Genomic DNA, 24,798 nt, shown 5'->3' with positions numbered 1-24,798 from the left:
GGGTCCTCTTCTATTTTTAAGAGACACCGTTCCGGTGACCTCTCCTGACGAGTGTTGAACTAGCTGTAAGTTAAAAAACACTAAAATAAAGAAAAAAAAAAAAAAAAAAAAAGATACATTCTAGAGTAAGTGAAGATAAAAACTGAGGGACAAAAGTTGACTTATAGTTAAACAGTAATTTTACGAAATTAATTTAGTTCTCGTCTTATTTCACTGTAACAATAATAGTAAAAATTGTCAGAAACCATTTTGAATGTCCAAGATGGTTTGTTTTGATTTTATTTAGTAGGAAACATTGATTTATGGCAATATTAAACAAGAAAAATAAAAGTTCATTTGATTTTATATGAGAAAATTGCGGAGTCCCTCTTGTCCCATAAGACATTATGGTTTTAAATATGTGAAACTTAATGTCAAAAAAACTTTTGCGAAAAAAATTCCTCACAGCTATATTAAACAATTGTAAATCATCAATACTGTGAGGAAAAACCAATATGTTTTGTATTTATTGGGAGTCAAACCTTGTTTTCCAGTCTTACATTCTTATAATATTTCGCATTTTTCGCGTTGGTGAGATAAAGACATTTTTCTAATTTTTTGTACTAAACATTTTTAACTGTAATATTTACACGACCCTCAATTAGTACTCAATGTATTCTTATCCTGCGTTAAACATCAAAAAATTGATTTGAACTACGTGAAATTAGAGGTGGCACTTTTGCTCCAGGTGTCGCTCTTGCCCCATGTCCCCCTAGAGGATTTAAAAATACGTTTTTTAAGCCTTTTGTCAAATTTCCAGCTTTTGTCAAGAAAAAAAACTTAAACGTGTATTCCGCGAAACAAACTCAAAAATTTCGTTTCGTTTCGAAAAATTCCGTGAGATATTTGATTTCGTATCGAGTTACACGAAAAATTTTTAAATTTTGTTTCGTCATTATCAGCGCAAGATATTCCGCGTATCGTTTCGTTTCGTATCGACATGGAAAAAATCCATATCGCATACCCTTGATAACTTATGAGAAAAAAGACTTGACAAACTGTAAGAATGTCACCCGAAATTATACATCAGATTCATTTTATATCTATCGATTAAATTAAAATAGACATATAGCTGATTCACAAACAATAACGGAGATTCAAAATACGATGTCCAGCATAAGATAATTCGAAACTAATTTGGGTTACCATTTTTTATTACCCCAAATGAGAGTCACCAACGAATCTCCAACGTTCAGAAATCAAAACAGGAAAACTAAGAGCGTGAAACTTTCCCGTTGATGCTGTCCGGAATGGTTTCTTGTTTTAACTTTTGAATTTTCATTACAACCCACTTCCTGAATGCATAACACATTCATCCAACAGCCCAAAGAAATCCTATTGGGTTTACCCAGACAGCACCAGTATTTATATTATTTCTATTGCCATCATTGGGTTTGCCCCAGAAGAATGTTTCCAGCCCAAAAGGAGAAAACTTTACAAAAGTTTCATCGTTGAAAGAATGTTCTTCGGAGCATGTTCCTGTTGTGCAGCGAAGGATTATTCCGAAAAGGGCTAGGAGATAACCTCTCGAGCAAAACTCTTGTAGCATCCTTGGGTAAGAAGAATCCGAGGCGAAGAGTTTTTCACTTTCTGTGCTTATTCAACTTTGCACCAACACTGTGTTCCTCTGGAGGGTAAAAGTTTATCATCCCACTTGAGAGAGAACTACCGGAAGTGAAACCATGGTCAACCGAAACTGAAGATGCTCCTTTACTACGCTCTAAATACCACCATAGAGAGGAAGGTGCTTTACATTTGTGAACGCACACACACAAAACTTTACTGACGTTGAATAGTTGCAAACATGGTCGCTGTCTGATTATCTTAATTACTCTCTTGCCATAGCTTAACAACAATTTATAATTGTTTCTTTGTCTTCTTTTTCCACAGGGGTGGACCTGGCCTAAGATGGGGAGCGTGCTACTCACGGCTGTGTTCATAGCGTTACATTTTGCTACCGGCCTGGCCAACCCAGATTCAAAGCGTTTATATGACGATCTGCTAAGCAACTACAACCGATTGATACGGCCCGTGGGCAACAACTCCGATCGACTAACAGTTAAAATGGGTCTACGGCTCTCACAGCTCATCGACGTGGTAAGTGTAATAGAATCTAGAGTGAACTGTATTGTAACCTGTGTAAATCTGAAAGTAATTGCTCAGAAGACATCGTTTATTATTTTAAGCAAGATTTTCTCATAATGTAGCAATGTTGGTACGGGAAAGCACCAGTTTTCGACCTACAAAAATTCTGTGCCAATGTTTGGATTTTCATACAAAGTAGGCCAAAATCGTATGAATGAGTCGAAAATTAGTGCTTTTGCCCTACTAAAAATATACTGGCATAAAAAAACCTATTATACATAAGGCCCAAACGCAATGATAGCGAAACGACAACGGAAAGCGGAACCGGTTCACCATCAGGAACAATAACATGCTTGTCGACTCAGTGTCGGTTCACTTTCATTCGTTGACAGTTCTGTCGAGATAGTGTGATTCATGCTGGCGAACCGGTTCCGCTGTCATTGCGGACGTATGTGTGTGTTTTTTGGTTCACCCCTCTCGTTGACAGACAGACAACTCTGGAATTTTATATGTATGATAACGCCTCCAGCCAAGTCCTTACAGTGAATCTATGACAAACGGTCGAATGACAAAAGATCGAATGGACAAAAGGTCGAATGGACACAAATTTCGGAAGAACAAAAGGCTAGATAAAAAAGCAAGTTGTCACTGAACACAAGCGCTACAGCTAAAATACACGTGACGACGCGCATGTTTTCAGGAAGACCGTGCTGAAGGAGGTTCAATTTCAGCTGATCAACGATTAGACTTATTATTATTACAGTTAAACCTCCATGAGTCGATGTTCCATGACTCGATATCGACTCATGGAACCATATTAAAAACAAAATTTCATGGTTACTATGATGGTCGGGGGCCCAGATAGCCGTAGCGGTAAACGTGCAGCTGTTCAGCAAGATCATGCTGAGGGTAGTGGGTTCGAATCCCACCGGTCGAGGGTCTTTTCGGGTTGGAGACTTTCTCGACTTCCCAGGGCATAGAGTATCTTCTTACCTGCCACACGATATACACATGCAAAAATGGTCATTGGCATAGTAAGCTCTCAGTTAATAGCTGTGGAAGTGCTCATAAGAACACTAAGCTGAGAAGCAGGTTCTGTCCCAGTGGGGACGTAACGCCAGAAAGAAGAAGAAGATGATGGTTACAAACAGCTTTCCAAGGGATTTGTTTCCACAATTCGATATTTCCATGAGTCGATGGTCCCTTCAGATATCGACTTATGGAGGTGTCACTGTATTATTATTATTCGTTAGACTTTTCAGGTTGTAGTACATCCAAAGTTACTGTGTACGTGCTAAATCCTTATGTGCTAGAGCCACATCCGTTTCAGGCTGTATATTTTGTAATCTATGTTGGTGTTCCTCGGTTTTCTTGAGATATTTCTCAATGCGTCTCATGCGTTCCGTCGCATGCGATGTACAAAAAAAGCGCAATAATTTAAGTGAAGACTTCAGGGGATAGGCCAAATGATTGAGATAGGCAAAATTTTGCCTAAATTCAAATGCTTATAACTTTATGAAAAATTGATTAAATGCATCCGGGAACAGTTGACGACAAATTTGGCCTAGTTTCATGAACTTGCTCGGCCATGCAGATTGGTCACCGGACACCGGAGATGTTCCGGATTTTCCGATGTCATGTCCAAATATCATTTTTTCTGTCGTTTGTATATTCATTAAGATTCGTTGAAAATCTGCCGAAATATGACCATTTCTGTAAAACTGGTTCCATATTTTCGGTTATCCATGTTTGTATTGTTAATCATGTATATAATATCTAGAGCTATATCCAAGTGGGCATCAAACTTCAAAATGATGCTTCCAGCAATATATTTGGAACCATTAGATGCACTGACCACTTTATAGTAGGTTCCAGGTGCCCTGGGGGATGTGGCCTATTAGGAATATATTTGGAACCATATCAATAAGAGCATCAAACTTCAAGATTTTCAAAGGTGTCGCTTCTAGAAGCATTTTCAGCACTACAGGCAAAATCGAAATTGTTACCCACGGATCGCACGTCTTTGACCGTATCGTGAGGTAAAAGTAATTGTAATTTTGTAATTTCTCATCGTAATAGGCTGTTTTTAATCATGCAAATGTGCCATGAAACGGCCTACTTTCCTGTACTGAAGTATGTAGTGCGGGAATAGTCATTACCTAACTGAAACCAGTGCTGCAATGATTCATTACGCAACGCTTTCTCGTTGCGTAACTGTTTTGAGTTGCGTAATGAATTATTACACAATTTTTTTTCAGAAATTGTAAAATAACGGTGAATGCATTCTGGTATAATTTCTGATACCTTCAACTGGTCTTCTACGAAATAGCAATAAATGTTGTACGTAACTCGTTGCAGAACTCGATTTTTACTGCACTCGTCGTAATTATCCTTCTCGGCAAGCCTCGTAGGATAAATTTACGACTCGGGCTGTAAAAATCATAATTCTGCAACTTCAATGAGTTACATAGAATATCCAATGTTGAAACATTGGAACAAATGTCAAATAAAATAATAAATAATTTCAGGCAAAAATCGTTACAATCTTCTATAGCCACGATTAATGCGTTATATGTTTAGGTAAAGTTAGGTTAAGTATATTCAAAGCGTTTTTTTTTCTCTTATAAGCAGGTGACATAAACTCACCTGTACAAAATCTGAACTGCTACGGCAAATGCAATGTAATATGTTGTTAACAAAATGTTAATAAAATCTTAAATTTGTTTTACCAAATTAGGATGATAGTGTTGTCTAATAACACAGAACACCTAGATATAAGAAATGAATGTAATGTTTGGAATGATACTAATAAAAGAGTTAAAAAAAATAATAATAATTCTGCAACTTGTTCCGTAAACTACTATTACGGAACAAGTTGCGGAATGATGATTTTTACAGCACAAGTCGTAAATTTATCCAACGAGGCTTGCCGAGTAGGATAATTACGACGAGTGCTGTAAAAATCGAGTTCTGCAACAAGTTACGTACAATTTTTTTTGCAATTTCATAGAAGACCACTTGAGGGTATCAGAAATTATATCGGAATGCATTCACCATTATTTTACAATTTCTGGAAAATAGTAGTAATTCAACTGAAAAATTGAGTAATTGAACTCATAACAGCTGCGTAATGAGAAAGCATTGCGTAATGAATCATTACAGCTCTAGGTTCAGTTGCGTAATGACTATTCCCGCACTGCATACTTCAGTGCAGGAAATTGCAAAAAATAGTTGTAGAGACTCTTCGTTACTAAGCAGTTGTTTTACAACTTCGATACCGATGGCGAGCGTAGCACCGAGCAGCGCATGTAACGAAGCTCCCCTAGCGCACGCTTTCAGAATTTTCGTGAACCTCCGGCTACGATTCTGATGCGTTGAAAGGCGGTTTGGTTGGAGATTCGTTAGTTCATTTATGTTCTCCTGATAAATATGTAACTTTAAGTGCATCAAGGTGCATGCCATCTGTTGGGATGCCACGTGCTGTAATGCAGTAACTGCGGCTGTCATTGAGATTATACTGGAATTACAGCACCTATGGCGTGGCGAGCATGAGTCGACTGCAGAGCAGAGGGTTCGCTCTGCCGAGGCTGGTTCTCTGTCACAATGTTGTATGTAATGTAACGACTAGGAGAAGCAACCTACATTTTTTTACATCAGGTGGTTCCGAAGAGAAATGAGTCTGAATCCAAGAGTAATGTGTTTTCTGTAAACCTCAATCAGAGCATGGGTAGATTTCAGGTCGTCGATGGTGCGACATAACACCATCATTTGTTGAATTATCTTCTCACAGTTCGGGTTGCAGATCATCTCGAAATGAAAAGCATGATGCACCAATGGAAAAATGATCAAATGATTAGAAAAACTCTCAGTAAATGCTTGAGTAGCTGAGAAGCAGACTCTACCGTAGTTGGGACGTAATTCCAGCAAAGGAGGATTATTAGTCCCTGATGCTAATTGAAATCAGTAGAAACCAACAGTCAGATAAAACTCTAATACATATCCCTAAAACAGCTAAACTTCAAAAGAAGGAAAATCCTTTATAAAAAATTCAATTGAAATGCCCATAAACACTTTAAAGGATGAAGAACAGCCGATATTTATTAGAATGCAATAATTCAATTGAAAAAAAAATACAGGCAAGATATAAATGTGAAATCTACGAAGAAGAGCCGATGTTCAAAAGAAGGAATAATTGTCGCTACAAGTGTCTACAACAGTATAAAATCACTTTAATGTTTAACCTCAAAAGAACAACCAATGTTTAAAAGAAGGACAAATCTATATTGGAAATGTATCATATAAAAAGCTAATGATAATTACTCCATGCTTTGAAGTATTAAAATAATAACAACGAACAATCAGAAAATAAATCTTTTGTTTGGAAAATAATAGCCTAAATACAAATTATTGCTTCAATTAATAGTTCGAAAGAACAGCTATCATTTAAAAGAAGGTAAAAATTTTGATGAGGTGGGAGAAATTTGCGGTCAAAATGTTAAGAAACTGAGTGTACGATAATCTTTTCAACGGTACAATCTGGACCGTTCGTCCATTCGACCATTTGTCCCTCGACCTTTTGTCATTCGACCTTCTGTCTTTCGACGTTTTGTCCTACAAACCCTTACAGTCAGTTGAGAAGGAATGATAATGTGTAGTGATTGTTGCTTCTAGAGACTGAGAATACTTCTGCATCTCCACAATCACCATGGGAAGAACGTCGATTAGTAGGGGAGGAAAAAGATCTGGGAGTTACCTTTGGTCGGCGATGCGATGAATGTTTAAGAAAGAAAGATACAACTTTTACAAAACTAGTTTTGAATTTTTGCCTTGCAATAAAAAAAATAATGGTAAAAGATTAATAAAGCAGCATTCATAATGTTGAACTGTTTTTAGTTATGACGAAAAATAAAATATTATAGTAGATGAAAAAATCGAATTTAGTACTATACCATCAGTTGCCCAGTAGATCTCATCAGAAGCGGACGCATAGACGAATCACTGGTAGTTTTTTTTGTGCAAAGTGTGAACAATAGTCTTTGTTCATAAAAATAAAACGGATCTCTCAATTGTGTATTGAGCTGAAGAAATGGAGTCAACAAAGAAAAATACGTTGGTGTTTGAGTTCCCAAAGGATGCCATGGGACCATCTCTGTTTGAGATGAGTCGATTTGGCAAAAAATTGACCGCAGACCGAACGATGATGGACACGTGCTACAGGAATGCAGATGAAAAAAGCATTTACATCAGATTCAAAACAGCAGAGGCTTTCAACGATGCAGTGTTGTACAATGGAGAGATACACACATTCGAATACAATGACGGCTCGACGGTGCAGGTAAAGATGGCGGTAGCTGGAGGAATGTACAAGTACGTAAGAATCTTCAACCTCCCTCCGGAGGTCAGCGATGATGACATTGGAAGGGTATTGGCACGATATGGGAAAATCAGGAAGCAAGTGAGGGAAAAATTTCCCCCAGAGTGTGAATTTGATGTCTACTCCGGTATTCGCGGGGTATATATGGATATTCAGAAGCCGATCCCAGCATCTCTGTTCATCCGGAACAGCAAGGCAAGAATTTATTACGAGGGTTTCAAGAATCGATGTTTTCACTGCAAGGCAGATGATCACCTGAAAGTCAACTGCCCTCAGCTTCAGGAAGGGCAGAAGGGAGCTGCTGCGGAACTCAGGAAGGGGAACAGTTCCAATGAGGCTGGGCATACGTCGTACTCAGATGTGGCAGCGGGTGCGAGTAGCCTTTTGGCGCAACGGCTCGAGCAGGCAAGGAAGATTGAAAGCAGTGAGGTTATTCCCCACGACGACTCAAACGATCCAGCGAAAGAAGCAGACAAACCAGATGACAAAGCGGAAGCAGCGTGCAAGGAAGGAACCAGTTCTACAGATGACCAGCAAAGTACCGACATGGAGCTCGAACGAACCACTGACGAGGCAAGCAATGGAACCAAACGTGCTTTGAGAGCGCTACGGTCGACATCGGATGAATCAAACGATGAGCAGGAGAGAGCGAATAAGCTGAAAAGCTTACCGAAACGACAGAAGAATGATAGCGCGGGATCTAGCGAAAATGAGAGCATTTTGGAGGTTATCCAAAACCTACCGAAGGACAAGGAAGCAGGGAAGAATGGGAAAGACCGGACTGAATGGAGCACGGTCACTCAAAAAAATCCGAACGGGAAACGAGGGGGTAAAAGGTAAGCTGAAACTGGTATGACGATAAACTACATCAGGAAAGTAGCCTCGATCAATATTAATGCATTGGAAATCGCTTCGAAAAAGCATCTGCTTAAAGACTTTGTGATTGCCTCTGATTTGGACATTGTTTTCATTCAGGAAGTGCACTTCGAAAATTTTTCGTTTTTACCACAATACGTGGCGTATGTTAACATTAGTGAGTTCAACAAAGGAACAGCAATACTCGTACGAAAATCTTTAGGGCCAACGGTGCCACTGTTTGACCCTACTGGCAGAATCACATCAGTGGAAGTTGGAGATGTAAATTTCATAAATATTTATGGACATTCAGGCAGCCAATATCGTGCCGAACGAGATGACCTTTTCCGCAATAGGATTGCGGTACATTTCAACAAAACTACAGCTAAGAATCATGTTTTGGGGGGAGATTTTAATTGTGTAGTAGATGAACGAGACACTAAGAACCGCGCATACAATATTTGCCATGGCTTGCGTTCTTTAGTAGGACTTTTCGACTTGAAAGATTTGGAATTGGAATGTAATGGATTCTCCAACAGAAAATTCACTTTTGTGAGAAACGAGTCAGCCTCACGGTTGGATCGCTTCTACTCAAATAAAGATTTTATTAAAAGAGTATCGAAGTTTGAGACAGTCCCGGTTCCATTCTCCGATCACCATGCAATACGATTTCAGTTCAGCATAGATAGCAATCAATCTCCAATGCCACATGGACGTGGATATTGGAAAATTAATTCAGCATTTCTCCAGGACGATGTAGTATCCAATGATTTTAAACTAGAGTATGAAAAATTAAAATTAAGGAAAAATTATACTAACAATTTTGCAGAATGGTGGAGTATTGATTTTAAAGCAAAAGTACGACAGTTTTATAAGTCAAAATCTGTCAGTTTCAATAAAAATATTTCAATAATCAAGGAATGCTTACACACGAAGCTTATGCGTTGCATTGAAAAACAACAAGCTGGAGAAAATGTAGATACTGAAATAGGAGTTATCAAATCGAGGATTTTAGAAATCGAGCAAAACCGTCTTCAATATTATGCAACCCGATGTGATGGAGCGGCGTTATTAGAAGAAGAAAGAGTTAGTATTTTTCAAGTTTCGAAAAACATGAAACATCAGAGTTCAGCATCGTTTACGGTAGGGACTGATGGCAATAAGGAAGTTTCACCAACAAAAGCAGCTTATGAATATTTCAAAAATAGTTTCACTGATAATGGAGAACATCACATCGATTACGATGGGTTTGACGCATTGAAATCGCTCGAAAAATGTTTAGATGAAGATAAGCGGAATAATTTAGTTGACAGCATCGAAGAAGACGAATTAAAAACGATTATTACGAATGCCACCAAGAAGAAATCCCCCGGTCCGGACGGGATCAACTACGAATTCTATGCAACACATTTTGAAATGTTAAAAGGAGATTTATTGAAGTTATTCAACGGCCTTTTATCTGGTTCATTGAGACCAATGGATAACTTTTCTTCAGGAATTATTACTCTAATTCATAAAAAAGGTAATCATTCAAATCTTGACAACTTTAGGCCTATTAGCCTTTTAAATACGGATTATAAAATTTTAATGAAAATAATTGCAAGCAGATTTTCAAAAATTATGGATTTTCTACTTGATGTAGGACAAACGGCAGGAAAACAAAACCAGTCATGCATTAATAACTTGGATTCTATTAGGAGTCTTGTAGTGAAAGCACAACAATCGAAGAAGTGCAAGTTCGTACTTTTGACCATTGATTTAGAAAAGGCCTTCGACTCAGTAAGCCACAGTTGCTTATGGAAAATTCTCGATGTTTTCAAAGTTCCGGAAAAAGTAATTTATATGATCAAAACAATGTACAGAAACGCATCATCCAGAGTTCTGGTGAATGGTTTTTTGTCAGAGTCTTTTCAAATTAGTCGATCCGTGAGGCAAGGATGTCCTATGTCTATGATTTTGTTTTCGTTGTATCTGGAGCCTCTGATAAGAACGTTATACAAAAATTTAAATGGAATATTGATTGGAGAAAGATTTTTTAAAATATTTGGTTACGCGGACGATCTAACCTTAGTAATCAGAAACGAACAGGAGCTAGACTTGATTCTCAAATTGATTGAAGATTTTTCAATATTCGCAAAAATTAAGATGAATTTTAAAAAATCAGGATTTTTGAGATTCAATGGATGTAAAATGGGTCCAAGTCAGATTAAAGAAGAGAAAATTAAGATTGAAGAAGATTAAAGAAGAGAAAATTAAGATTTTGGGATTGATTATTGAGACCAATTATAAATCTATGAATTCTAGTAACTATGAAGATTTGATTAGGAAAATTCAGGCTTCTCTAGCAGTAAATTTTTCTAGAAACCTAAATTTAGTTCAAAGAACATAGAATACATATTAAATGTATTCATACTTTCAAAATTATGGTACATTTCTCAAATTTTGCCAATTGAAAATAAACATGTAGCAAAAATCAGAATAATAACTGGAAGGTTTTTCTGGGCTAGGAATCCTATATACAAAGTACCAAGAAATCAGCTATATAAACCACAAGAAAAAGGTGGTTTAAATCTGGTGGATGTTGAAAGTAAAACAAAAGCTTTATTTGTAAATTGTCTAATCAATTTGACATATTCTGAAAGTGGTAAAAACCATTTTCTCTTGCAAACTTCCGGCTTGAAAAATGTTACAAGTAACACTAATAGGTTGATACAAACAGCAAAAGAATTAATGAATGATCCCTTTTATGATTCGTGTAAAAAAATTTACAATTTATTTTTGAGTACGTTGGATGAAATAAATACAATACAAAGGAAATATCCATGTGAAAGGTGGAATCAAGTATGGGAAAACATTAGTAAAAATTATATTTCGTCGGAGACTATATCTGTTCTCTTTGAAGTGTTTAATGACATAATTCCCAATAAGGTAAAAATATACAATCATAGAATAAATGGGTTAGAAAACTACTGGTGTGAAAAATGTGGACAAATTGATAACAACATTCATAGAATTAAAAAATGCACTGAATCAAAAAACATTTGGAGTTGGATAGAGAATATAGCTGAAAAAAATCAAGTAAAGTATAGCGCTCCTGAACAAGTTTTGATGGATGAAACAGTAGATAAATGTAGAGTAGTGTGTGATCCTTTGACCGTGACGCTTGCTCCTGCGCGGGCGGGTGAAGCGGTCAGACAGGATTAATCTTGTTACGCGCGTAGTGCAGTGGAGGGGGAGAAAAGTGGCGTGATAATTTAGTAGTGTGTGATCCTTTGACCGTGACGCTTGCTCCTGCGCGGGCGGGTGAAGCGGTCAGACAGGATTAATCTTGTTACGCGCGCAGTGCAGTGGAGGGGGAGAAAAGTGGCGTGATAATTTAGTAGTGTGTGATCCTTTGACCGTGACGCTTGCTCCTGCGCGGGCGGGTGAAGCGGTCAGACAGGATTAATCTTGTTACGCGCGAAGTGCAGTGGAGGGGGAGAAAAGTGGCGTGATAATTTAGTAGTGTGTGATCCTTTGACCGTGACGCTTGCTCCTGCGCGGGCGGGTGAAGCGGTCAGACAGGATTAATCTTGTTACGCGCGTAGTGCAGTGGAGGGGGAGAAAAGTGGCGTGATAATTTAGTAGTGTGTGATCCTTTGACCGTGACGCTTGCTCCTGCGCGGGCGGGTGAAGCGGTCAGACAGGATTAATCTTGTTACGCGCGCAGTGCAGTGGAGGGGGAGAAAAGTGGCGTGATAATTTAGTAGTGTGTGATCCTTTGACCGTGACGCTTGCTCCTGCGCGGGCGAGTGAAGCGGTCAGACAGGATTAATCTTGTTACGCGCGCAGTGCAGTGGAGGGGGAGAAAAGTGGCGTGATAATTTAGTAGTGTGTGATCCTTTGACCGTGACGCTTGCTCCTGCGCGGGCGGGTGAAGCGGTCAGACAGGATTAATCTTGTTACGCGCGCAGTGCAGTGGAGGGGGAGAAAAGTGGCGTGATAATTTAGTAGTGTGTGATCCTTTGACCGTGACGCTTGCTCCTGCGCGGGCGGGTGAAGCGGTCAGACAGGATTAATCTTGTTACGCGCGTAGTGCAGTGGAGGGGGAGAAAAGTGGCGTGATAATTTAGTAGTGTGTGATCCTTTGACCGTGACGCTTGCTCCTGCGCGGGCGGGTGAAGCGGTCAGACAGGATTAATCTTGTTACGCGCGCAGTGCAGTGGAGGGGGAGAAAAGTGGCGTGATAATTTAGTAGTGTGTGATCCTTTGACCGTGACGCTTGCTCCTGCGCGGGCGGGTGAAGCGGTCAGACAGGATTAATCTTGTTACGCGCGTAGTGCAGTGGAGGGGGAGAAAAGTGGCGTGATAATTTAGTAGTGTGTGATCCTTTGACCGTGACGCTTGCTCCTGCGCGGGCGGGTGAAGCGGTCAGACAGGATTAATCTTGTTACGCGCGTAGTGCAGTGGAGGGGGAGAAAAGTGGCGTGATAATTTAGTAGTGTGTGATCCTTTGACCGTGACGCTTGCTCCTGCGCGGGCGGGTGAAGCGGTCAGACAGGATTAATCTTGTTACGCGCGTAGTGCAGTGGAGGGGGAGAAAAGTGGCGTGATAATTTAGTAGTGTGTGATCCTTTGACCGTGACGCTTGCTCCTGCGCGGGCGGGTGAAGCGGTCAGACAGGATTAATCTTGTTACGCGCGCAGTGCAGTGGAGGGGGAGAAAAGTGGCGTGATAATTTAGTAGTGTGTGATCCTTTGACCGTGACGCTTGCTCCTGCGCGGGCGGGTGAAGCGGTCAGACAGGATTAATCTTGTTACGCGCGTAGTGCAGTGGAGGGGGAGAAAAGTGGCGTGATAATTTAGTAGTGTGTGATCCTTTGACCGTGACGCTTGCTCCTGCGCGGGCGGGTGAAGCGGTCAGACAGGATTAATCTTGTTACGCGCGTAGTGCAGTGGAGGGGGAGAAAAGTGGCGTGATAATTTAGTAGTGTGTGATCCTTTGACCGTGACGCTTGCTCCTGCGCGGGCGGGTGAAGCGGTCAGACAGGATTAATCTTGTTACGCGCGTAGTGCAGTGGAGGGGGAGAAAAGTGGCGTGATAATTTAGTAGTGTGTGATCCTTTGACCGTGACGCTTGCTCCTGCGCGGGCGGGTGAAGCGGTCAGACAGGATTAATCTTGTTACGCGCGTAGTGCAGTGGAGGGGGAGAAAAGTGGCGTGATAATTTAGTAGTGTGTGATCCTTTGACCGTGACGCTTGCTCCTGCGCGGGCGGGTGAAGCGGTCAGACAGGATTAATCTTGTTACGCGCGTAGTGCAGTGGAGGGGGAGAAAAGTGGCGTGATAATTTAGTAGTGTGTGATCCTTTGACCGTGACGCTTGCTCCTGCGCGGGCGGGTGAAGCGGTCAGACAGGATTAATCTTGTTACGCGCGTAGTGCAGTGGAGGGGGAGAAAAGTGGCGTGATAATTTAGTAGTGTGTGATCCTTTGACCGTGACGCTTGCTCCTGCGCGGGCGGGTGAAGCGGTCAGACAGGATTAATCTTGTTACGCGCGCAGTGCAGTGGAGGGGGAGAAAAGTGGCGTGATAATTTAGTAGTGTGTGATCCTTTGACCGTGACGCTTGCTCCTGCGCGGGCGGGTGAAGCGGTCAGACAGGATTAATCTTGTTACGCGCGTAGTGCAGTGGAGGGGGAGAAAAGTGGCGTGATAATTTAGTAGTGTGTGATCCTTTGACCGTGACGCTTGCTCCTGCGCGGGCGGGTGAAGCGGTCAGACAGGATTAATCTTGTTACGCGCGTAGTGCAGTGGAGGGGGAGAAAAGTGGCGTGATAATTTAGTAGTGTGTGATCCTTTGACCGTGACGCTTGCTCCTGCGCGGGCGGGTGAAGCGGTCAGACAGGATTAATCTTGTTACGCGCGTAGTGCAGTGGAGGGGGAGAAAAGTGGCGTGATAATTTAGTAGTGTGTGATCCTTTGACCGTGACGCTTGCTCCTGCGCGGGCGGGTGAAGCGGTCAGACAGGATTAATCTTGTTACGCGCGTAGTGCAGTGGAGGGGGAGAAAAGTGGCGTGATAATTTAGTAGTGTGTGATCCTTTGACCGTGACGCTTGCTCCTGCGCGGGCGGGTGAAGCGGTCAGACAGGATTAATCTTGTTACGCGCGTAGTGCAGTGGAGGGGGAGAAAAGTGGCGTGATAATTTAGTAGTGTGTGATCCTTTGACCGTGACGCTTGCTCCTGCGCGGGCGGGTGAAGCGGTCAGACAGGATTAATCTTGTTACGCGCGTAGTGCAGTGGAGGGGGAGAAAAGTGGCGTGATAATTTAGTAGTGTGTGATCCTTTGACCGTGACGCTTGCTCCTGCGCGGGCGGGTGAAGCGGTCAGACAGGATTAATCTTGTTACGCGCGCAGTGCAGTGGAGGGGGAGAAAAGTGGCGTGATAATTTAGTAGTGTGTGATCCTTTGACCGTGACGCTTGCTCCTGCGCGGGCGGGTGAAGCGGTCAGACAGGATTAATCTTGTTACGGCGCGAAGTGCAGTGGAGGGGAGAAAAGTGGCGTGATAATTTAGTAGTGTGTGATCCTTTGACCGTGACGCTTGCTCCTGCGCGGGCGGGTGAAGCGGTCAGACAGGATTAATCTTGTTACGCGCGTAGTGCAGTGGAGGGGGAGAAAAGTGGCGTGATAATTTAGTAGTGTGTGATCCTTTGACCGTGACGCTTGCTCCTGCGCGGGCGGGTGAAGCGGTCAGACAGGATTAATCTTGTTACGCGCGTAGTGCAGTGGAGGGGGAGAAAAGTGGCGTGATAATTTAGTAGTGTGTGATCCTTTGACCGTGACGCTTGCTCCTGCGCGGGCGGGTGAAGCGGTCAGACAGGATTAATCTTGTTACGCGCGTAGTGCAGTGGAGGGGGAGAAAAGTGGCGTGATAATTTAGTAGTGTGTGATCCTTTGACCGTGACGCTTGCTCCTGCGCGGGCGGGTGAAGCGGTCAGACAGGATTAATCTTGTTACGCGCGTAGTGCAGTGGAGGGGGAGAAAAGTGGCGTGATAATTTAGTAGTGTGTGATCCTTTGACCGTGACGCTTGCTCCTGCGCGGGCGGGTGAAGCGGTCAGACAGGATTAATCTTGTTACGCGCGTAGTGCAGTGGAGGGGGAGAAAAGTGGCGTGATAATTTAGTAGTGTGTGATCCTTTGACCGTGACGCTTGCTCCTGCGCGGGCGGGTGAAGCGGTCAGACAGGATTAATCTTGTTACGCGCGTAGTGCAGTGGAGGGGGAGAAAAGTGGCGTGATAATTTAGTAGTGTGTGATCCTTTGACCGTGACGCTTGCTCCTGCGCGGGCGGGTGAAGCGGTCAGACAGGATTAATCTTGTTACGCGCGTAGTGCAGTGGAGGGGGAGAAAAGTGGCGTGATAATTTAGTAGTGTGTGATCCTTTGACCGTGACGCTTGCTCCTGCGCGGGCGGGTGAAGCGGTCAGACAGGATTAATCTTGTTACGCGCGTAGTGCAGTGGAGGGGGAGAAAAGTGGCGTGATAATTTAGTAGTGTGTGATCCTTTGACCGTGACGCTTGCTCCTGCGCGGGCGGGTGAAGCGGTCAGACAGGATTAATCTTGTTACGCGCGTAGTGCAGTGGAGGGGGAGAAAAGTGGCGTGATAATTTAGTAGTGTGTGATCCTTTGACCGTGACGCTTGCTCCTGCGCGGGCGGGTGAAGCGGTCAGACAGGATTAATCTTGTTACGCGCGTAGTGCAGTGGAGGGGGAGAAAAGTGGCGTGATAATTTAGTAGTGTGTGATCCTTTGACCGTGACGCTTGCTCCTGCGCGGGCGGGTGAAGCGGTCAGACAGGATTAATCTTGTTACGGCGCGTAGTGCAGTGGAGGGGGAGAAAAGTGGCGTGATAATTTAGTAGTGTGTGATCCTTTGACCGTGACGCTTGCTCCTGCGCGGGCGGGTGAAGCGGTCAGACAGGATTAATCTTGTTACGCGCGTAGTGCAGTGGAGGGGGAGAAAAGTGGCGTGATAATTTAGTAGTGTGTGATCCTTTGACCGTGACGCTTGCTCCTGCGCGGGCGGGTGAAGCGGTCAGACAGGATTAATCTTGTTACGCGCGTAGTGCAGTGGAGGGGGAGAAAAGTGGCGTGATAATTTAGTAGTGTGTGATCCTTTGACCGTGACGCTTGCTCCTGCGCGGGCGGGTGAAGCGGTCAGACAGGATTAATCTTGTTACGCGCGTAGTGCAGTGGAGGGGGAGAAAAGTGGCGTGATAATTTAGTAGTGTGTGATCCTTTGACCGTGACGCTTGCTCCTGCGCGGGCGGGTGAAGCGGTCAGACAGGATTAATCTTGTTACGCGCGCAGTGCAGTGGAGGGGGAGAAAAGTGGCGTGATAATTTAGTAGTGTGTGATCCTTTGACCGTGACGCTTGCTCCTGCGCGGGCGGGTGAAGCGGTCAGACAGGATTAATCTTGTTACGCGCGTAGTGCAGTGGAGGGGGAGAAAAGTGGCGTGATAATTTAGTAGTGTGTGATCCTTTGACCGTGACGCTTGCTCCTGCGCGGGCGGGTGAAGCGGTCAGACAGGATTAATCTTGTTACGCGCGTAGTGCAGTGGAGGGGGAGAAAAGTGGCGTGATAATTTAGTAGTGTGTGATCCTTTGACCGTGACGCTTGCTCCTGCGCGGGCGGGTGAAGCGGTCAGACAGGATTAATCTTGTTACGCGCGCAGTGCAGTGGAGGGGGAGAAAAGTGGCGTGATAATTTAGTAGTGTGTGATCCTTTGACCGTGACGCTTGCTCCTGCGCGGGCGGGTGAAGCGGTCAGACAGGATTAATCTTGTTACGCGCGTAGTGCAGTGGAGGGGGAGAAAAGTGGCGTGATAATTTAGTAGTGTGTGATCCTTTGACCGTGACGCTTGCTCCTGCGCGGGCGGGTGAAGCGGTCAGACAGGATTAATCTTGTTACGCGCGTAGTGCAGTGGAGGGGGAGAAAAGTGGCGTGATAATTTAGTAGTGTGTGATCCTTTGACCGTGACGCTTGCTCCTGCGCGGGCGGGTGAAGCGGTCAGACAGGATTAATCTTGTTACGCGCGTAGTGCAGTGGAGGGGGAGAAAAGTGGCGTGATAATTTAGTAGTGTGTGATCCTTTGACCGTGACGCTTGCTCCTGCGCGGGCGGGTGAAGCGGTCAGACAGGATTAATCTTGTTACGCGCGCAGTGCAGTGGAGGGGGAGAAAAGTGGCGTGATAATTTAGTAGTGTGTGATCCTTTGACCGTGACGCTTGCTCCTGCGCGGGCGGGTGAAGCGGTCAGACAGGATTAATCTTGTTACGCGCGTAGTGCAGTGGAGGGGGAGAAAAGTGGCGTGATAATTTAGTAGTGTGTGATCCTTTGACCGTGACGCTTGCTCCTGCGCGGGCGGGTGAAGCGGTCAGACAGGATTAATCTTGTTACGCGCGTAGTGCAGTGGAGGGGGAGAAAAGTGGCGTGATAATTTAGTAGTGTGTGATCCTTTGACCGTGACGCTTGCTCCTGCGCGGGGCGGGTGAAGCGGTCAGACAGGATTAATTCTTGTTACGCGCGTAGTGCAGTGGAGGGGGAGAAAAGTGGCGTGATAATTTAGTAGTGTGTGATCCTTTGACCGTGACGCTTGCTCCTGCGCGGGCGGGTGAAGCGGTCAGACAGGATTAATCTTGTTACGCGCGTAGTGCAGTGGAGGGGGAGAAAAGTGGCGTGATAATTTAGTAGTGTGTGATCCTTTGACCGTGACGCTTGCTCCTGCGCGGGCGGGTGAAGCGGTCAGACAGGATTAATCTTGTTACGCGCGTAGTGCAGTGGAGGGGGAGAAAAGTGGCGTGATAATTTAGTAGTGTGTGATCCTTTGACCGTGACGCTTGCTCCTGCGCGGGCGGGTGAAGCGGTCAGACAGGATTAATCTTGTTACGCGCGTAGTGCAGTGGAGGGGAGAAAAGTGGCGTGATAATTTAGTAGTGTGTGATCCTTTGACCGTGACGCTTGCTCCTGCGCGGGCGGGTGAAGCGGTCAGACAGGATTAATCTTGTTACGCGCGTAGTGCAGTGGAGGGGGAGAAAAGTGGCGTGATAATTTAGTAGTGTGTGATCCTTTGACCGTGACGCTTGCTCCTGCGCGGGCGGGTGAAGCGGTCAGACAGGATTAATCTTGTTACGCGCGTAGTGCAGTGGAGGGGGAGAAAAGTGGCGTGATAATTTAGTAGTGTGTGATCCTTTGACCGTGACGCTTGCTCCTGCGCGGGCGGGTGAAGCGGTCAGACAGGATTAATCTTGTTACGCGCGCAGTGCAGTGGAGGGGGAGAAAAGTGGCGTGATAATTTAGTAGTGTGTGATCCTTTGACCGTGACGCTTGCTCCTGCGCGGGCGGGTGAAGCGGTCAGACAGGGATTAATCTTGTTACGCGCGCAGTGCAGTGGAGGGGAGAAAAGTGGCGTGATAATTTAGTAGTGTGTGATCCTTTGACCGTGACGCTTGCTCCTGCGCGGGCGGGTGAAGCGGTCAGACAGGATTAATCTTGTTACGCGCGTAGTGCAGTGGAGGGGAGAAAGTGGCGTGATAATTTAGTAGTGTGTGATCCTTTGACCGTGACGCTTGCTCCTGCGCGGGCGGGTGAAGCGGTCAGACAGGATTAATCTTGTTACGCGCGTAGTGCAGTGGAGGGGAGAAAAGTGGCGTGATAATTTAGTAGTGTGTGATCCTTTGACCGTGACGCTTGCTCCTGCGCGGGCGGGTGAAGCGGTCAGACAGGATTAATCTTGTTACGCGCGTAGTGCAGTGGAGGGGGAGAAAAGTGGCGTGATAATTTAGTAGTGTGTGATCCTTTGACCGTGACGCTTGCTCCTGCGCGGGCGGGTGAAGCGGTCAGACAGGATTAATCTTGTTACGCGCGTAGTGCAGTGGAGGGGGAGAAAAAGTGGCGTAATATTTAGTAGTGTGTGATCCTTTGACCGTGACGCTTGCTCCTGCGCGGGCGGGTGAAGCGGTCAGACAGGATTAATCTTGTTACGCGCGTAGTGCAGTGGAGGGGGAGAAAAGTGGCGTGATAATTTAGTAGTGTGTGATCCTTTGACCGTGACGCTTGCTCCTGCGCGGGCGGGTGAAGCGGTCAGACAGGATTAATCTTGTTACGCGCGTAGTGCAGTGGAGGGGGAGAAAAGTGGCGTGATAATTTAGTAGTGTGTGATCCTTTGACCGTGACGCTTGCTCCTGCGCGGGCGGGTGAAGCGGTCAGACAGGATTAATCTTGTTACGCGCGTAGTGCAGTGGAGGGGAGAAAAGTGGCGTGATAATTTAGTAGTGTGTGATCCTTTGACCGTGACGCTTGCTCCTGCGCGGGCGGGTGAAGCGGTCAGACAGGATTAATCTTGTTACGCGCGTAGTGCAGTGGAGGGGAGAAAAGTGGCGTGATAATTTAGTAGTGTGTGATCCTTTGACCGTGACGCTTGCTCCTGCGCGGGCGGGTGGAAGCGGTCAGACAGGATTAATCTTGTTACGCGCGTAGTGCAGTGGAGGGGGAGAAAAGTGGCGTGATAATTTAGTAGTGTGTGATCCTTTGACCGTGACGCTTGCTCCTGCGCGGGCGGGTGAAGCGGTCAGACAGGATTAATCTTGTTACGCGCGTAGTGCAGTGGAGGGGGAGAAAAGTGGCGTGATAATTTAGTAGTGTGTGATCCTTTGACCGTGACGCTTGCTCCTGCGCGGGCGGGTGAAGCGGTCAGACAGGATTAATCTTGTTACGCGCGCAGTGCAGTGGGAGGGGGAGAAAAGTGGCGTGATAATTTAGTAGTGTGTGATCCTTGACCGTGACGCTTGCTCCTGCGCGGGCGGGTGAAGCGGTCAGACAGGATTAATCTTGTTACGCGCCGTAGTGCAGTGGAGGGGGAGAAAAGTGGCGTGATAATTTAGTAGTGTGTTGATCCTTTGACCGTGACGCTTGCTCCTGCGCGGGCGGGTGAAGCGGTCAGACAGGATTAATCTTGTTACGCGCGTAGTGCAGTGGAGGGGGAGAAAAGTGGCGTGATAATTTAGTAGTGTGTGATCCTTTGACCGTGACGCTTGCTCCTGCGCGGGCGGGTGAAGCGGTCAGACAGGATTAATCTTGTTACGCGCGCAGTGCAGTGGAGGGGGAGAAAAGTGGCGTGATAATTTAGTAGTGTGTGATCCTTTGACCGTGACGCTTGCTCCTGCGCGGGCGGGTGAAGCGGTCAGACAGGATTAATCTTGTTACGCGCGTAGTGCAGTGGAGGGGGAGAAAAGTGGCGTGATAATTTAGTAGTGTGTGATCCTTTGACCGTGACGCTTGCTCCTGCGCGGGCGGGTGAAGCGGTCAGACAGGATTAATCTTGTTACGCGCGTAGTGCAGTGGAGGGGGAGAAAAGTGGCGTGATAATTTAGTAGTGTGTGATCCTTTGACCGTGACGCTTGCTCCTGCGCGGGCGGGTGAAGCGGTCAGACAGGATTAATCTTGTTACGCGCGTAGTGCAGTGGAGGGGGAGAAAAGTGGCGTGATAATTTAGTAGTGTGTGATCCTTTGACCGTGACGCTTGCTCCTGCGCGGGCGGGTGAAGCGGTCAGACAGGATTAATCTTGTTACGCGCGCAGTGCAGTGGAGGGGGAGAAAAGTGGCGTGATAATTTAGTAGTGTGTGATCCTTTGACCGTGACGCTTGCTCCTGCGGGGGCGGGTGAAGCGATCATGTTATGCGCGTAGTGTAGTGAAAAAGTGTATAGTATTTGGCGGTAAGCTCAGTGTGGCGCGGAAAAAAAGAGCATTACATCCAGGTAAAATCGTTCTATTACCATTACCATTACCACCTATTACCATTTGAAACTAAATACGTGCCAGGGTCGAAAATTTAATTTTCGATTCGGGAAGTGTAAAAACATTTCATATATCCATTTGATATCTGGGTGTTTTTATGCGGGGCTTACTGTATATGAAAATGACCTCAGAATGTGTGTGTATTTACTGCCATTCTTGAAATGGGTCGTTGGAATTTCAGTAGAGCTATCACCTTTCATCTCCCGGGCTAAAATTGTCTGCAGATATAAAGATATCGAAGGGTATCAAAATATACATGCATACAATTTTCTTCCATAAAAGCACTGCCGGTCAGTGGGAGGTGAATTGTATACACACACACACACACACACATGAAACAGTAGATAAATGTAATAATAAAAAGGCATTGCTTTTCATAGTAGGAGAAGCCATTAGCTACAACATTAAACATTTCAAAAACGGAAGTTTATTTGACTTTCACAGGCGATTACGAAACATTCGATGGAATAATAGAAAATTTTTAGTAAAACAATTTGGTTCTGCTCTCAATGCATTTTGGTAAAATGTCTTTCTGGAGGGAGAACAAACGGAAACTATGTAGGTTACTTACAAAATATTTTGTAAAGTAAATAGTACTGTAAGTAGTTGTAAGAAGTATTATAACGTTTTGTAGAGAATGATTTTACATAAATAAAAAAGGAAAAAAAAATTAATTCCACTAGAGTTTGTATCCTTTGACAGATACGCGTTTTCGACCTCAACTGTAAGGCCTTCTTCAGTGTCGTGTACTAGACTCGACTTTTATGAGAAAAAGGAATAAGAGTAAATGTTGACACATGTAGTACGAACTATCCGAAGCAGGGCAAAATTTACATAAAAATAACGTTGCCACAATTAAAATGTGTAATCATAAGCATGAAGCGAGTTAACCAGTTAGCAATCAATAATCGACTTAACATTAATACCTTTTCGCAAAACTCTAACCGGACACGACTGATCTTGATTTCGTCGCTAACCCCAGCGGAGCATGCAACGGAATCAAAAAGACCACACACGGCTTTGTACTAATATCTTGGTAGAATACAGTTACTTAAAGTCCATATGAGTGTCATCCATGTCCATTACCCTACGAAATATCACTGGTTACCCTTGAAGATCTACCGACTTCCACTCAAAAAAGATCTTCTATAACCTTAACGGTCGTGTAACTCAAAACTTGTCACCTCATATTTACGTGAGCATTTATAGGTATAAATGCTATATGTACCTATATAATTGGGCTGCGCACTATGGGGTATCAGACGGTCACAAATAGAAAAAGTTTTTTGTCCTAAATCAATTTTGGTTATTTTTGTGTTACTAGTAACATATTTATTAAGAAAAATCCAAAATTTGAACATCCTACTTGCTTTAGTTTCTGAGATATACACTATCAAAGTCAGAAATTGATGCTAAATTTACAGTTTTTTATGAAAATTAATTTATCTTAGCTGTTTGATGATCTTAGCTGTTTGATGATTTTCTTAAGATAGCTTAGCTTAGCTTAGACTGACTACACATATCAAAGGTTGCTATTCCGTGATTGACCGAAGTCAGTGGAAATGCACAAAGAATCAACTAGAAGCTCGGCTGGGATTGGTCATAATCTTCTTCTGTATGCATAATTCAGTGCCTCTATTTATATAGGTTCAATAACGGTGCCGGCCACGTCCTTGCAGTCAGGTGGGATTGAGGGAAGGAATGTTAGTGTGTAACCTTTGCTATTTGGAGACCGTGTTTGCTTTTGAAAAAAAAAAAATGTTAAACATAAATACACCGTGGTCAATATATTCTCATACACTTTTTCTTTCCCATGGTATAATTTTACTGAATGCAGGATAATCCTATGCTTTAGTATTTCATTGTAATATGGTAGTATTAGACTAACGTAGAATAGCTTGTTTGATGAAGTAGAAAAATGAATTGCTATGATATGCGATGGAATGTCCATTGAAGTCGTGTTTTGTAATTAAAATGAGTGTTTGATTATATTGGTCTGGTTTATAAAGTAAAAACCAGAGCATTAGCAAAAAAAAACTCAGAAACTTTAATTTAATCATATTGCGTTTTGAATAGAAAATATTAATAAAATTTGATAAATAGATGTGCGATAACTGCTGATTGAGTTTGGCTCTGCCAATGAGCGTGCCGCTGGAAACAATTTTCCTAAAGTCTTGAGTTAATGAAATAAGTTTATAATTGAAATATTTCCAAAATATTTCCTGTTGTGAATCAGTATTAAAACGCCTTTCAAAAAATATAATCACCGATGATGTAAATAAGACAAGCGCGAAGTAATGTTACCTCGAATTTGTATGAGAATATACTGGACACGGTGTAGTTCATGAATCAGAGGTTATGTCGACACTCACAGTGACGAACCATTCATAGTTTGTTGAAAAATCATATTTACCTCCCACCGTTGTAGCGATTAAATGTGCAGTCATACATATTTTATAGATTAGAAATAGTAACATGTAACGAGCTCACCAATTGATCCGTCATCCTTGACTGAGCAGCAACAATCCACTTTCAGCTTCACTCGTTTGCTCGGCTATATAAAAGCACTCAGAGAAAATAGGCGCGCGACCCGCGAGGGAAAACAACTGATGACTTCTCGGGCTTTCTTGACGCACTGCCCAGGATTGATTGATTGATTGATTGATTGATTGATGATTTTCTGAAGATAGATCTAAAAATAGATTTGACCTCATATCTATTTTGAAGAAGAATTCATGATGCTTGAATATATTTCCGTTCGATATTATTAACTCATAGGCGCTCATAAAATTCACTGAATCGTGGATTTACCATAATAATTAGAACTTACATAGATGTTTCTGTTTGTGTTGAAGATTTCATGAAATCTTAGATGTTTTTTTCTAATTCATATATTGAATCTCTTGGAATATTTTTGGCCTCGATGTTTTACAGGACTTGTTATTATTTGAAAGTATTTTTTTTAGATAAGGTACCGTGGGGTAAATGGATACAGAAAAATCAATATTCAACTTCATCTTTATGTACAACTATCGTGAATAACGTAATTGTAACTTTTTTCTATGGATAATGAATGAGGGACTAATATACTTCAAATCGCTATTTGTTTCGATTTTCCTTTCCCCCACCATGGTGGGGTAAGTGGATAACCAATGAAAAAAATCTGTTCTCAAATAAATAAGATGTAATAATGTATAGTAAGAATAACATTACTCTCATTCTTGTTATCAGTGATATGTTACATATTTTGAAAGCTTTAAAATAAAAAAAAATCTTTATTTTATCAACATATTATAATAAATAATAAAAAATTAGTTCTTACTAGTTCAAACAATAAAAAAAACACGCTAGAATATTATAAACAAAATTCGTCCATCTTTTACACATATGTGATACAGAAGTATTCGAGGATTATTACAACCGATATTTTCGAAAGACACTCGTAGTTTAAGAATATTGACTACAATAAGTTTTGTTTAACAAAGTGAAATCTTTTTTTATATATTTGTGAAAATATTTGTATCATCTGCCTAGAAAATTGATATGGTCAAAAAACATACGATAACATCATTTCAATTGGAGAATTTGTTTGTTTTGCTCTTTTGCAATTC

General features: G+C 43.1%; 1 protein-coding gene across 1 annotated transcript in view; it reads left to right on the top strand.

The window, feature by feature from the left end:
- Nucleotides 1-1,935: 1,935 nt before the first annotated feature.
- Nucleotides 1,936-24,798, top strand: part of LOC5563980 (acetylcholine receptor subunit alpha-like 1) — a 79,753-nt gene continuing 56,890 nt past the window's right edge. The window contains exon 1 of the mRNA XM_021851259.1: nucleotides 1,936-2,136. Coding sequence (XP_021706951.1) covers nucleotides 1,948-2,136 — 189 coding nt within the window. The 5' untranslated portion in view covers nucleotides 1,936-1,947. The remainder of the gene's footprint in view (nucleotides 2,137-24,798) is intronic.

Source organism: Aedes aegypti, chromosome 3 (assembly GCF_002204515.2).
Source record: "Aedes aegypti strain LVP_AGWG chromosome 3, AaegL5.0 Primary Assembly, whole genome shotgun sequence".
NCBI lineage: Eukaryota > Metazoa > Arthropoda > Insecta > Diptera > Culicidae > Aedes > Aedes aegypti.
The sequence above is the reverse complement of the archived record's forward strand: the minus strand, read 5'-3'. Positions and strand labels throughout refer to the sequence as shown.